This window comes from Marmota monax, unplaced genomic scaffold (assembly GCF_021218885.2).
Source record: "Marmota monax isolate L192 unplaced genomic scaffold, Marmota_monax_Labrador192_F-V1.1 WCK01_AAM20220418_F8-fsc00004, whole genome shotgun sequence".
Classification (NCBI taxonomy): domain Eukaryota; kingdom Metazoa; phylum Chordata; class Mammalia; order Rodentia; family Sciuridae; genus Marmota; species Marmota monax.
Genome location: NW_026692881.1, coordinates 10,878,600 through 10,892,045, shown reverse-complemented (window position 1 = coordinate 10,892,045; position 13,446 = coordinate 10,878,600). Strand labels below are relative to the sequence as shown.

General features: G+C 40.0%; 1 protein-coding gene across 5 annotated transcripts in view; it reads right to left on the bottom strand.

Annotated features, from left to right (window-relative positions):
• Nucleotides 1–13,446, bottom strand: part of Plce1 (phospholipase C epsilon 1) — a 363,943-nt gene that overhangs the window by 29,590 nt on the left and 320,907 nt on the right. For all 5 annotated transcript variants that reach the window (XM_058581097.1, XM_046450435.2, XM_046450436.2 and 2 more), the window contains 3 exons: nt 6,552–6,681; nt 2,266–2,387; nt 1,284–1,401 (listed from right to left, as the gene is read on the bottom strand). In XM_058581097.1, coding sequence (XP_058437080.1) covers nt 1,284–1,401; nt 2,266–2,387; nt 6,552–6,681 — 370 coding nt within the window. The remainder of the gene's footprint in view (nt 1–1,283; nt 1,402–2,265; nt 2,388–6,551; nt 6,682–13,446) is intronic.

Genomic DNA, 13,446 nt, shown 5'->3' with positions numbered 1-13,446 from the left:
ATTTGCCAGGTACAGTGTGAGAAATGCTGCTTAAGCTCTGATGAGTTCAGCCCATCTTGAGAAGATGAGGTTTGGCATTTTAACGCCCCTCTCTAGGCCAAGTTTATATACTCTGTTACTAGCATTTAGACTAGTCCTCCAATCCCAGCTGTTTCCTGTCCTCAGAAATCTTGTGCAAGGGGATTCTTTTTCTTAGTATAAGAAGATGAATTTTTCTGACGGCCATGTATTTGTGGACTTTCCCATCTGTTGGTGCCCCATTTGTGGGACACATAACTGGGTGAATTAAGCTCATTGGTAACATCCCTATCAAGAGGGGCAGAGTATAATATGCTTCAGGGCATGACTTTGGAGACAAGCTTCAGAATCATAAATCTACGATTTGCTAACTTAAATGAACACTTTTTTGAAGAAATGGTTCATCAACATAAATTCATTGTACTTTTAGAAATGGCCATTTGGAGAAACTCCCTCCCCTTGCAGTTTAGGTAGAGCCTCACTATGCAGCTCAGGGATAAAGTGTGTCATTTGCCTAAATGCCTCCAGACTATCAGAGCATGGCATCTTCCTGGCCACAGTGATTGGTTAAGGTTTGGGCAAAAAAACCCAGTGAGAAATTTCTGCTGGAAGCTCTGAAGAAGCACTTGCACTAAAGCCAAGTCTGGAAGTGTGAAGTGCTAGCCTGCTATGGCTACCTTACAACCACAAAGGGAAGAAGGCCAAAAGAGTGGAGGAAAATTGACAAACGGGGAGAGAGAAAGCATGTGCTCTGGATCAGGCTGCACCTGAAACTCATACATCTTTATTGATTTCTGCATCTTTAAGACAAGAATCTTAACTGATACCCCCTGAAAACTTGGGCAAATTACATTATCTCTTTAAAAAATTATTTGTTTTATTTAAAAATGGAGATAATACCACTGACCTCATAGAATTATTATGAATAGTCAAAGAGAGGATTTATATAAAATATTAGGCACAAATCCTGGTGCTTAAGTGTTTAATAAATTTTAATTGTTGGATCTTATAGATGTTATTATCAATTATTCACTGTTATGAAAAGACATTGTGTAGTTTGGAAAAATGAATATTTTATGGTATTTTTCTTCATGTGCATCAAAGCAAATAATAATAATAACAACAATAATAAATATTTAGAAGATATTATAACCATTAATTTGGCCACACAGTTTATTTTGGAGCATTCACAATGTCTAGTTAGATAAATAGGATACTTTCTTCCTTTGGTGTCTTTGTTATAGATGGCATTGCCTACATTTTACCTGGAAATTTTACTGCTTGGCAATAGATGACAAGGTCAGAAAGCTCCGGTGCAATCTGTCTGCTTTCTTTTTTATTCTGAGGAAGATAAAATTCTTCTCCCAGTTCCATGTCATAAACCTATCAAGAGAAAATGAGACCGTTTTCCATGGAAGGTAGAAGTCACTCGCCTGTGCATTCCCAACGCTCTTTATCTGTACTTTACCTGGAGGGTCATCAGTGTCCTCTCCTGGCTCAGTACATATCTGCACTGGGGTCCTAACACCTCACCTGGAGTGAAAACTTTCTGAGGGCAAGAATGAGACTCATTCATCCTTCAAGTGCCTTGGGGCATAACCCACTGACTTACACAGGGAACAGCCCTAGAGAACTGACTATGTTTCTATGGTGGCTCAATTTCTTTACCTATTCTATGACTCTGTCATCCAACAATGTCACTCATAACAACTCCTTCTGTAGACCCGCTCAGCCTACATGCTGTGAGGCCCTTGAGGGTAGGGTCTGGGGATCCCATTTATCTTCCTATTCTTGGTGTTATTCCTCTTTAACACTTTACAAGCTGCCCCCTTTTATTTTCTTGTTGTTATAAATGCATTTAAGACATCATGAAATTCCCTGAACAACCAGGCTGCTCTCTTGGCCTGAATGCCCTGATTCTGTCTGTTTGGCCAAATCTTCCTTCTCATATGTCACCTTCCCTGAGGGCCTGTCCTTGATGCTCTGATAACACAGGGCAACTGCTATTCTTTGCACATGTCCACAGGTCTGTCTCCATCACTGACCCACCTCCTGTGCCGCTTTGGTGTCTGCCATACGTACACCTTTGGTAGGTATTGGTGGGATAAATCAACACCAACTTTCAATGGCAGGTGGGTGTCTCATGTTATCACTTTGGCATCCGTGGGTCAGTGAGGGCAAAGGTGAAGGGAAAGGTAGGAAGGAATTGAGTACCAAAATACTATTTAACAGAAACCATCCACCCACCTTTCCTTTGTTGTAAGCAGAGTTATCTGCCTTCTTTATCCGCTTGGGAATTTCTTCATTGTACTCAAACTGAAGCTTGTCAGTACATGATTTATTTTCAGGTCTGTCTTCCAGAATGTTGTCTGAAAATGCATTAGCAGGCTTTAGTAACGAACAACCAAATGTGATACTTAAGGGCAACATGTACTTCATTGTGAGGGCAGGCAGACAATTGTCCTTGTCTTCGAGACCGAGGCTCTGTCTACATGATACCAAAATAATGGCTTGAACTATAATTTTAGAAATTGGGTCGACATATTTAATTTCAATTTAACTTACGAATTTACCAGTTATTTTGGTACCATATAGACACAATTTAAACGAGAATGATCATTTTCAAACAGATGGTTAGAACTCTGCAAATGCTGTGGAAAATATTCTGCATCAAGAAGCTGACGGCACAAGTCTGGGAAGGATTTAGTGGTTGAAGCACTTCTAGACAGTACATATATGATTTAATCACCCTCACCTTGAAATGAAGCTATTGGCTTCTTTTACTTTGAGAAATGTCAAAACCAGTGTGTGGCAGGAATAGGGGACACTTGTTGTTCTATGCAACATGAAATTTTTATAATTACAATTTATTGGAAAACAAAGTCTTCACAATTTTAATTATTAGGTGAAAATCTTAAGAACAGGAATTCAAACTTGTAAATATATCTAAGGGTGACAGATAATTTTTTGTTCTGCTCTTTTTTTAGCATTTCTAATCAGAATGACTGTAAAAGTGTGAGTTATCATGATTATCCTCTTTTTTTTTTTGGTACTGGGGATTGAACTCAGGGGCACTCAACCACTGAGCCACATCCCCAGCCCTATTTTTAAATTTTATTTTATTTAGAGACAGGGTCTCACTGAGTTACTTAGCCTTGCTGTTGCTGAGGCTGGCTTTGAACTTACGATCCTCCTGCCTCAGATTCCCAGGCCACTGGGATTTCAGGCATGCGCCAATGCGCCCGGCATGATTACACTCTTTTAACATAAAAAAACAAAAAAGCGAATTTCTCACTCATCAGACTACAAATGCTTAGACCAAAATATCCTTATAGCAAATAAGGGCCATGCAGGCTGCCAAGAAGTAAACAAGACCAATCATTTCATTTACATTTGTATTCATAAAAGTGTCACAACTTCATGCTCATCAGGCCCAAGAGATCAGAAACATAATGTTGATACCCATGCAGTTAAAATGCCCGTATAGATGATGTTTACCTTCCTGACTGTTAGGAGCAGGGGAAGCAGTAAGGACATCTGCTACAGAAAAACAGAGTCAGACAGGGTATACAAGTAAGGAGAACTGAGATGAAAAGCCAGATAAATTAAACTAAGGCATGAAGCAAAGCATAAATAACAGCTTAGATCACAAGATAAATGAAACAAGAAATGTTTGGTAGATTTACTATTTTGACTATATAGGTATGCAAGAGCTAGCAATAAATATATGCAAACATTATTAATGTTAATCATGCTCTCAGTAGCCACATTCATATTACATATTTTCAGTTACGGACTGTTGTGATACTCCCAGTATAAGTTTAGTTCAATGAACAGAAATCAGTTAATTTGTTAAAATCTTGCAGTTGTTGTCATAAAATATGCATATATTAAGTGGTAAATTCAAACTTGTGCTCCAGTGTATGTTCAAAACTAGTTGAAGTAAACAGTAACACTGGAGTGAAAATTAAATGAAAGAAAAATCCATTAAGAATTTATTATCCAAAAGGCAGAGTAGCAATTAGTAGCAACCTCAAATACATGACTTTGTGACTTCCTTAGGGTTTTCTTGAAATAATTCTGTGACTAAGGATCATCTCACTTTTATAGCCAAAAGTGGCTTTAGATTCATTCCTTTATCTTGTGGGTATGAAAACTGAGGACTAGAGCTGTCATAGAGACACACTGGGGACCCTGACTGTAAAGAGATGGGTTTCCTCTGTGGCCCTCAGGAGGTTGATGAAACTCCTACAAATGTGTACAGAATTTTGAGAGCACATTTATTTCTCAGAGTCAACTGGTCACAGCTTCTAGTTTCTCAAAGGGACTTATCATTATAAAAAGCATGGAAAATTTCAAGATTCCCCCTAAGAGGCAGCCTCTACAGTGGGCAGAATTCTAGTTTTTTTCATCCCAATTGGAAAAAGTGGAGATGGTAGAGGAAAGTAGAGATGAGCACAGTGCTAGGATCACCATTGGAAAACTACACCAGATAAGGCAATTAATAGTCACATATGGAAGCCTTCATAGGACAAGCTTCAACAAGGCACAGCACACCTGCAAGGCCTATTTGGGAATCAGCTAGTCAGTGGGATCTTCAATGAAGTAGGAAATAATCACGTGTTGGGAGTGGATAGAAGTTATTATAGATCATAGTATTAGTGCTAGCACTTGAGTGTTTGGGGGAGAAAATTACCAAACACTTCACGGAAACTTTTTATTATATATCAGTGGTACCTAAACCAAGAAGGTGAGAGGACACTGTCCAAAGTCTCACAGAGTCTGATGGGGTCCTCTTTTTCACTGATTAAAAAAATAAATACAGGACTGAGGCTGTGGCTTAGTGGCAGAGCACTTGCCTAGTACGTATGAGGCACTGGGTTTGATCCTTAGCACTGCGTACAAAAACAAATAAAATAAAGGCATCCTGCCTGTCTACAACTACAAAATTTTTTTTTAAAAAAGATGTTAACTATAAAAAATACATGCAACTATCTTAGAAATTTAGTGGGGTAGGATTAAATTTTACTCTAACTGAAAAAAAAAAGATCCTTCTTCCACCTGTTCATTTTGTTATTTGCAAATAAAAAATGCCTATAATAATAATGATTATAAAAAGCCTTCTTCTTTCCTGTTCTCAAAAGTACAGAAAGTTCACAGGAGTCATTTATGATGGAGAGTGAATTTGTTTTCCCCTAGACTAGTTTCTTCCAGGGTTAAATGACATCTGCATTGATTGATTTCTTCAGTGTGGTTTTCATTTCATATCTGTATCAATTTTTCTTCTATGGGACATTACCACAACTGTAATAAAAGTCCATGGGGAAGAATAAGTCCTACATAAAAATGTTCACATTTCCATCACTTTTCAGGAATAGGCTATAAATAAATTGCCTTTGACTCCTTTCAATTTTCTCCCTTTTTATATCTGGTTAGTTGTGACCCTCTTATTATCTTATGGAGTTTTGGGTCAAGTAAATTGGCTTCTAGTTGATGTTAGGAAACAAACAACTATTATGAAGAACAAATATTAAATGGTTGCAGCCTGATATTATATTTTGGGTCGGAAAAAAGACAGGACTGTCATCAGTGATAGAGGCTCATGGAACTGAAACATGAATTGGAGACAATCTGAGTGTGAGGAGCAGATATTGAGAAAAGAGTGGCTGAGTCGTCATGCCAGTAGTAAGTGGACAGTAGTCTGGGGCTACCTATATGCTTAGCAAAACAATTAGTCAATGGAGAAACAACATATGCTACATATATAATGTTTATATAAGTAGGAACCTTGGCATTTTCTCATTACTGTATTGCTTTCTTTCAGAAGACACCAAACAAAACAGTTATATATCAGCAAAGGCGTCCGAGAAAACATTTTGCCATCTCTAGCAAATAGTATTAATTTAGAACAAATGAAACACTTGAAACTTAATTCTTACATGAATAAAGTCCTTTACTGGTAACCTGTGGGTAACATCATTCATTTGACTTTTTTGGTATTGTGTCATGTCCCCCCCTCCCTGCCCCGACCTTTGGTGGGGCCAGAAGGAAATGTCTTGTTGGCTTAGTAATCTGAGAACCAGGGAGGGAAGGGGAATGAGGCGCCTTTATTTCTATCCTTCTAGAAAGAGTTGAAATGAGAGAGACAGCATGGAGTGGTGATGCTGCCCCCTATTGGCAGTGGAGGAGAAAGAAAGGATTCAGCCACAGTTTAAAACTGCCCAGAGCCTCAGCCACATCAGAAACCAAGAGGGTGGAAGTGAACTTCTCTGCTATAATTCTCTTTCTCTAGGAATGTGCTCCCTGCACAACTCTTCTCTGGGTTGTGGTCATGCTAGCTGACAGAATAAATCATTTTCCTTCCTTGCTCCTCACTAGGTGCCTGGATTCAGAAACTTTCAGACAATATTATAAAAATCTGTATTCTTGATTCACAGAGTTTCAGACTTATTTTGGGATGGGAGTGTGAGAGAGAAAGAAAAAATCATTTAAGTTTTCCTTTACACACAGCATTGGACCCTTGTTTCGCTTACCATCAGAAAGGGATTCATAGTCATAATCATATTCATCCTCTTCATCTTCCTCTTCCTCATTATTGGCAGGTGGGGGATTGGCATTCCCACCATTATAAGCCTGTGCTTGCATGGATGCTAACTGATGAGCCTGTAAGAAAGCAATAATTAAATATTAAACATGCCAACCAACTGAACTTTCACTTAGAACTGTCAAAACTACCACCTAAGGCTTCCTACAGTAATTAAAAGTGGATTACCCTATTTTGATTCATTTGAGAGAGGAATAAAACCTCTAGATTCATTTGAAATGCAATGTCAAAACTTGGACAAATGTCAACATTCCTGCAGGAAGACTCCTGGAGCTTTTAGAAAGGATCACAAAGAACCTGCGTGTAGTGCCCAGCTCCCTAGGCTCCTGGGGCAAATCCTCTGAGAGAAAACTTTGGTACCTTGAAAACCCAGGATCCATCCTTAATGACTGAAGATGTGAAACAACCCATCAATTTTGGAACAGTAAGTCTGGGCTAAAAACCATCTCCCCCACTTTTTTTTTCCTTCTTAAAATAATATGAAGAGTCCTCTGATCTTAAGAACAATATTAGGATCTCTATGGACAAAGATCAAAAGAAGAGTTGCCAGTTTGAAGAAAGCTCTTTTTCAACAGACTTTATCTGAAATGCAAATCAGATTAAAAAAACAGGCTTAGAAACTTTGGGAAATTTGATGTGTGTGGGGAGGGAGGTCATTTATTGAATAAAGAACACAGAATTTTGTGTATATTGTATTTATACATATATACATATATTTATACTTGCATAATTGTATGTATTCATATAATTATATAATTTTGTACTTGTTCTATATATGTACAAAGTGTAATATATACAAAGATATTAGTAAAAGAAAAGATGGTATATGTTAACACAGCAGGGGTTCTTGATCCATTTGTGTGTCACAAATCCTTCTGGCAGTCTGGTGAGGTAGAATCCCTTCTCAGAATGATGTTTTAGATGCAGAAAATGAAATGATTACAAAGGAATTAAATAGTGTTGAATATCGGGGCTCTGGGCTGCTTTCCCTTCTTGAGTGGGCACGGAGCCCCAGCATGCTGGTTCAATAAATCCCCCCTTCTGCCAAAAAAATAAAAAAATAAAAAAATAAATAGTGTTGAATAGAGTCGTCAAAGGGTTGAAAAACAAATTTTGTGCTGTGAGGATAAATGCGCTTTTTTTTCCCTTCTTATTTACTTATTTATTTTTTTGCAGTGCCGGGGATGAAAACAGGGCCTCATGTGTGCTAGGCAAGTGTTCTATCACTGAGCTCCACATGCAGCCTCTATCCTTTTTTGTGAGAGGGAGTCTTGCTACAATACCCAGTCTGGCCTTAAATTCCTGGGCTCAAGTGATCCTTCTGCCTCAGTTTCCCTGAGGAGCTAGGACTACAGTTGTATGCCGTGGTGCCCACTTGTTTCTTCATTAACACAGTAAAAAACATATAGAGGTAGGTGAAGTGATGTTTTTGAAAATATGATGAGCATAAATAATTCTTGGTGATATTAGTGATGACCGTGAAGTTACCTGAAAAAAAAAAATCTGTCCTCTCTACTGCTGACAAAGACAGAGTGCTGCCAACACTGCGGTGGTTTGTTTCTATGTGTATAATCAGAGGAAATGCTAAATTTCAGCTAGAGGTTAGTAAAATTAAAGATGTAATTTGCTTCCACTTGCATCCAGAGGCCCCTGAGTTCTAGCTGTGGATATTACCAAGGTTAAGAATTCCTGTAGTAGAGGTTATATTGGGCCCTGGAATTATGTATGTTTTCAAATGATTCTCTACATTTTATAAAATATGGTGATATTATTTTATCGTAAAAACATATACTGAAGGAAGATAGACTGTGGCCTATTGTCTACATCCAGATATAATGTTTTTTCGATGCAGTCCATGCCAGATAATTGGATATTGTCTAGGCCAGGATTTCTCAAAATGGGTTTTATAGAGTTCTGTGGATGTTAATAGCTGATACAGAAAAACTGACAATTCAGTTACCACAAAACACAGTGAAAGTTTGGAAATGGTAGCTTAACCAAATCAAAACACGTCCCCCCTCCAGGGCTTCCCATAGCCTTTATTTAATATGCTAAAGGACATCGTGATTCTTCCAAGATTTCCAGAGCAGCAGTTCTCATGCTTATTTAACCCAGGAATCAATCTTCTTTCTTCCTCCCTCTCTTTCCCTGTATCCTTCCCTCCCTCCTTTGCTTTCATCCTTTCTTTCTTTTTCTCAGAGTGTCTAATAGGACCAGTGCTCTTCAGAACTTAGGGAATTCTGTTCTAGGCACAAGTGAGCCACAAGAGCAAGAGTGTGTATCACTGATAAGAGAAAAGGCCGGACTCGATGCACTTGGCTAAGGCCAAGTTCTGGGTGGGAATGATGATGCACAGGGCCTGGCAGACCCTCCTGCAAAAAAGTGTCAGAACCATGTGGAGGAAGGATGCTATCCAAGGACTACAAACAGCAGTGTCAGGAAGCTGTGAGCCAAGGCCCTTAAATGCTTGAATACTTCCAGGGGGCAGGAAGCATGGAAGAGGTGGCTGACCAGCTAGCCAAGAGCAGATGCCCTCCTCCTTTGCAATAGCCTACTTATTCTGAGGCAGAAAAAGAAAGCCAGAATCCTTGCATAAAAGCAGCTCAGATATAGGTTAGAGGATTCGAGCTTGGGCTCAGATGAGGAGACTGCTCCTATGGGGTCAGGCAGGAGCCATGTCTCACTCTTTTCTGTCCTGGCACCTGGCACAGAGCCAGCCATCAATAAAGCTGAACTTTTGAATTTAGGGAACTGGAGTGTAGGACACATGGTAAGACTCCTAGAGAATTCTGTAGGGTGTGGTCAGGAGGTCTCAGGAACAGCCTCAGCATAAACCTGAGGCAGAAGCTGGGATCTAGAAATCCTGCCCGGAGTCAGTTCATTGTCACTGTTGGGTGAGTTCTTTGCATGGAAATGACCCACATCTTCTAATTGAAAGGTTAGGTCCCAGCTTGCTGGAGCTGTCGACTTCACCTGGCCTCACGTGTGGTCAGTGCATCTGGTCTAGACTCACGACATGCCAGGTAATGAAAAAAAGGGTCTGAGGGTGTGACTGTGGAATCCTGGTCAGTACTTGCTGGGAGATCATGGTGATGGCTGTGAATCCTAGACAATTGGGATGGGATAACATCATCTCATTTCCAAAGTGAGGAAGAGGTGAGTTGAGGAAATCATACTGTGGGCAGTGTCAAGGTGACACTTGACAATGTTCCAGAATAGATTACTAATTAGTTGGTTTGTGAGAACTTAGAAAATAAAGAGGGGTTTGGAAAGAGTGGACCCGTGCTTCCAAGAAAAAGTCTCCTGCATAGTGACTGCCTTAGCCTTTTAGACAAGGTAACTCACTCCGAAGGAAACAGCAGGTAAGTAGTGTTTCTCAAACTTCCAAGAGATAAGAATTCTTTTTCTTTTCTTTTGGTACCAGGAATTGGACCCAGGGGCACTTAACCATTGAGCCACATCCCCAGCCCTTTTTATTTTTTATTTTGAGACAGAGTCTTACTAAGTTGCTTAGGCCCTCAGTAAGTTGCTGAGGCTGGTTTTGAACTTGTGATCCTCCTGCCTCAGCCTCCAAGCTGCTGGGATTATAGATGTGTGCCATCGTGTCTGGCAAGAATTATTTTTCAATAAATAGATGGCTTGGGCTTTCTTCCCAAAATTCATATTTTTGCGGGTGAAATTTGGGACCTTCAAATTTGCTTTTTAAAGTGCCCCAGTGAATCCTATCATTGCATCCTAACGTCTGTATTACCTTTGAAAAGTCCTGTCTGAAGACCCAAGTCTGAGTCCTAGCTCTGCCATTACAACTGGGTGGCTTTGAGAAAGTCACACAAATGGCCAGGCTTCAGTTTTCCATTCTATAAATAAAGAAGCTGAATCACAATCTGGAGCAACTTGGGCTGTAAGAGAGGAGAGCATCAGACACCCTGAATTCAGGTGGCTCTTTTGGAAGGACCTGGGGCTGTGGGCCAAAGGGCACTTGAGATGAAGACAGTTTAGAAATCTGCTAATAAATACACCAGATGACAGAAACAAAACTCAAAAGAACTTTGTAGGCTGCAATAACATACCAAAGCAGGAATAGCCAATTTTATGGAGGTAAATATTTGATTCTCCTCTACAAGAGGTTAAAATTTATTATAAACCTGGAAATATTGAGGTATCAGGCACAAGAATAACCTGTGTGAAAAAAAAAGGAACTGCTTTTCTTTTGCACAAACTCAACATGAACACCGTGTGCAATGAAGAACTTAAAAATCAAGAATAGTCTAAGGTTGTAGTAACTGTGGTTTAAAATTCAAAATAAGGGAGGTCACTGTTCTCATGCCATCAGACTCCCATCTTGAGTTTTGGAAATCCCATTTTAAGATTGGTAAATTCAAGAATATCCATAAATTTAACAATATCCCAAATGTTCTTACTCAAAGAGTCTTAGCAGCCACATCCTGTATAAAGCAGTTGACACAGACATTTAGCTTGGAGAAGAGAAAAGCTCGTAGGAAAATACCCGATGGCTTCCTAAATATGAAATTACTCTGTACAGGTGCCAGGAGACGAGGTAGGGTCAATGAGAAGGAGAAACAGGAAGGAAGATTTGGGCTCAACATGAAGAACACTTCCATAACAACATGACTTATCATTAGTGGGATGGAAGCCTGAGGTAGCTGCAAATGACTGTGTGAAGATGGGAAAGGCAAGGGCATCCAAATACATCTGGAAGACAGTGGCCTGCATGTCTCACACAGCCAGGGCAGCTCCACCTGTTCTCCAGGCTGCAGTCTTCAGAGAATAGCCTGGGGGAATGGTGCTCAGAAAGAAACAGCACCTACTGCTAGGTGGCGCTTGGAGGAAGGGTGGTTGAGTACATTTTACTTCAGTGACTTTATAACCAGGCTTTTTGGTGCAGGTCTTGTAAGGTCTGGAACCCAACCAAATGCCACGTCTCCTGCAGCAGTTTTGAGAGTGCAGGTCTGGATGAAAGTGCCCCTGTAGGAGGTCTCAAACTGGTGGTTCTTGGGCCAACTTCCCCTCCAGACCAGGCTCTGCTGCAACAACTTGTTTTCTTATTTTTTAAGAGAAAGGATTTCACTATGTTGCCAGGCTGGCCTTAACTCAAGGGATCCTCCTGCTTCAGCACCCCAAGGAAATGGGACCACTGGCTCACACTATCATGTCCAGAGGGTACAGCATTTAAAATGCATGTATTTATTTATGTAGTGCTGAAAATTGAACCCAGGGCTTCACATAGGCTAAGCAAGTGTTCTACAATTGCTCTATACCCTCAGCTCAAAAAGACTTAAAAATCAATTGAATTAGAGCTGTTCATTTTGGGGGACTTGCACACTGCATGCCTGCCTCACCACCTCCAGTGGTTACATATTCAGCTGGCTCCTCACACTGATATTTCCTGCTTGGGCACCAGAAGGTGACTGGTTGTGTAACTTTTGGTCTAGGGTTGTATGTGGACTTCGGTTGGGAAATGTGCACTTCTAGAGCACACCAAGACTTCTAGGGATATGCGAGTCCAGATATTTTTAAAGGAGTAAGTTTCTGGACCTTCACTATATATGTGTATGTGCCCTTTTAAAAATAGGCCTGCCTAACTAGGTGCAGGGGTGCATGCCTGTAATGCCTGCAACTCCAGAGTCTGAGGTGAGAGGATGGCAAGTTCAAGGTCAGTTTCAGTAACTTAGTGAGACCGTGTCCTGAAATAAAATAAGGACTGAAAGTGTGGCTCAGTATTACAGTGCACCTGGGTTCAATCCTCTGTTAAAATCTTGCCACAAAATAAGCAGATAGTTGACTGTTCTCTCTTCCCACCTCTGTTTCTCACCACTGATCTTTTTCTGTCTTACATGAAACAGGCTGAACTCTCACCCCACAACTATCGCAGTGTAATGCCCGAGGTGAAATAAAAGGGGCACCCGAGAATGTAGCGCTCCCGAGAGAAAGTTCTGAGATGCTAATGTGTTGGGAGGACCTCATTTCATCAGGGCAATGAACATGATTAAGACTCCACATCCCTCCTTTGTACCCTCCCTCCCTTCCTCTTCTCTTCTCAGAATCAAAATTCAAGGTCAAGATGGTCATCATGGAGATGATATTACAATGTGTATTTGAATTTAAAAGCAAATTCAGATATTTTTTCTGACAGAAAATAAATCTGTCTGATAAGATCCATTGATTCAACTATGAGGACTATTTTGTATATCATATTTGTAAAAGTGTTTATGTAAAAATATGTGTGTATATGATAGTATTAAGACATAAATGTTTTGTAACTGTTTAAACTTGTGATAAAAATATGTAATATCATAAAGCACATGAAAGGAAAGAAAAATTATTGAGAGAAATACATAGTTTGTAACACTTGATACTTAAGCAAAAGAGTTTGAAGGCCACAGGCCCAGAGGATCCATGATAATTTTAAGTCACTCCAATTAGGGAAAACCTGATCAGCAGTGATCTGTTAGGATGGATTGGTTGAGGCCCTTTCTGGACACATTCACTTTTGTACCCAGGAGTGTGGGGTTTTTTTGGGGGGTGGGAGGTGTTACTAGAGGATAGACCTGGGGGTGCTTAATCACTGAGCTACATCCCCTGCCCTTTTTATTTAATTTTTTTTAAGTTGTCAATAGACCTTTATTTTACTTACTTATATGTGGTGCTGAGAATCTAACCCAGTGCCTCCCACATGCTACGCAAGCGCTGTACCACTAAGCCACAACCCCAGACCCTTATTTTTCATTTTGAGTCAGGGTATTGCTAAGTTGCTTAGGATCTCACTAAGTTGCTGAGGCTGGTTTTGAACTTATAATCCTCCT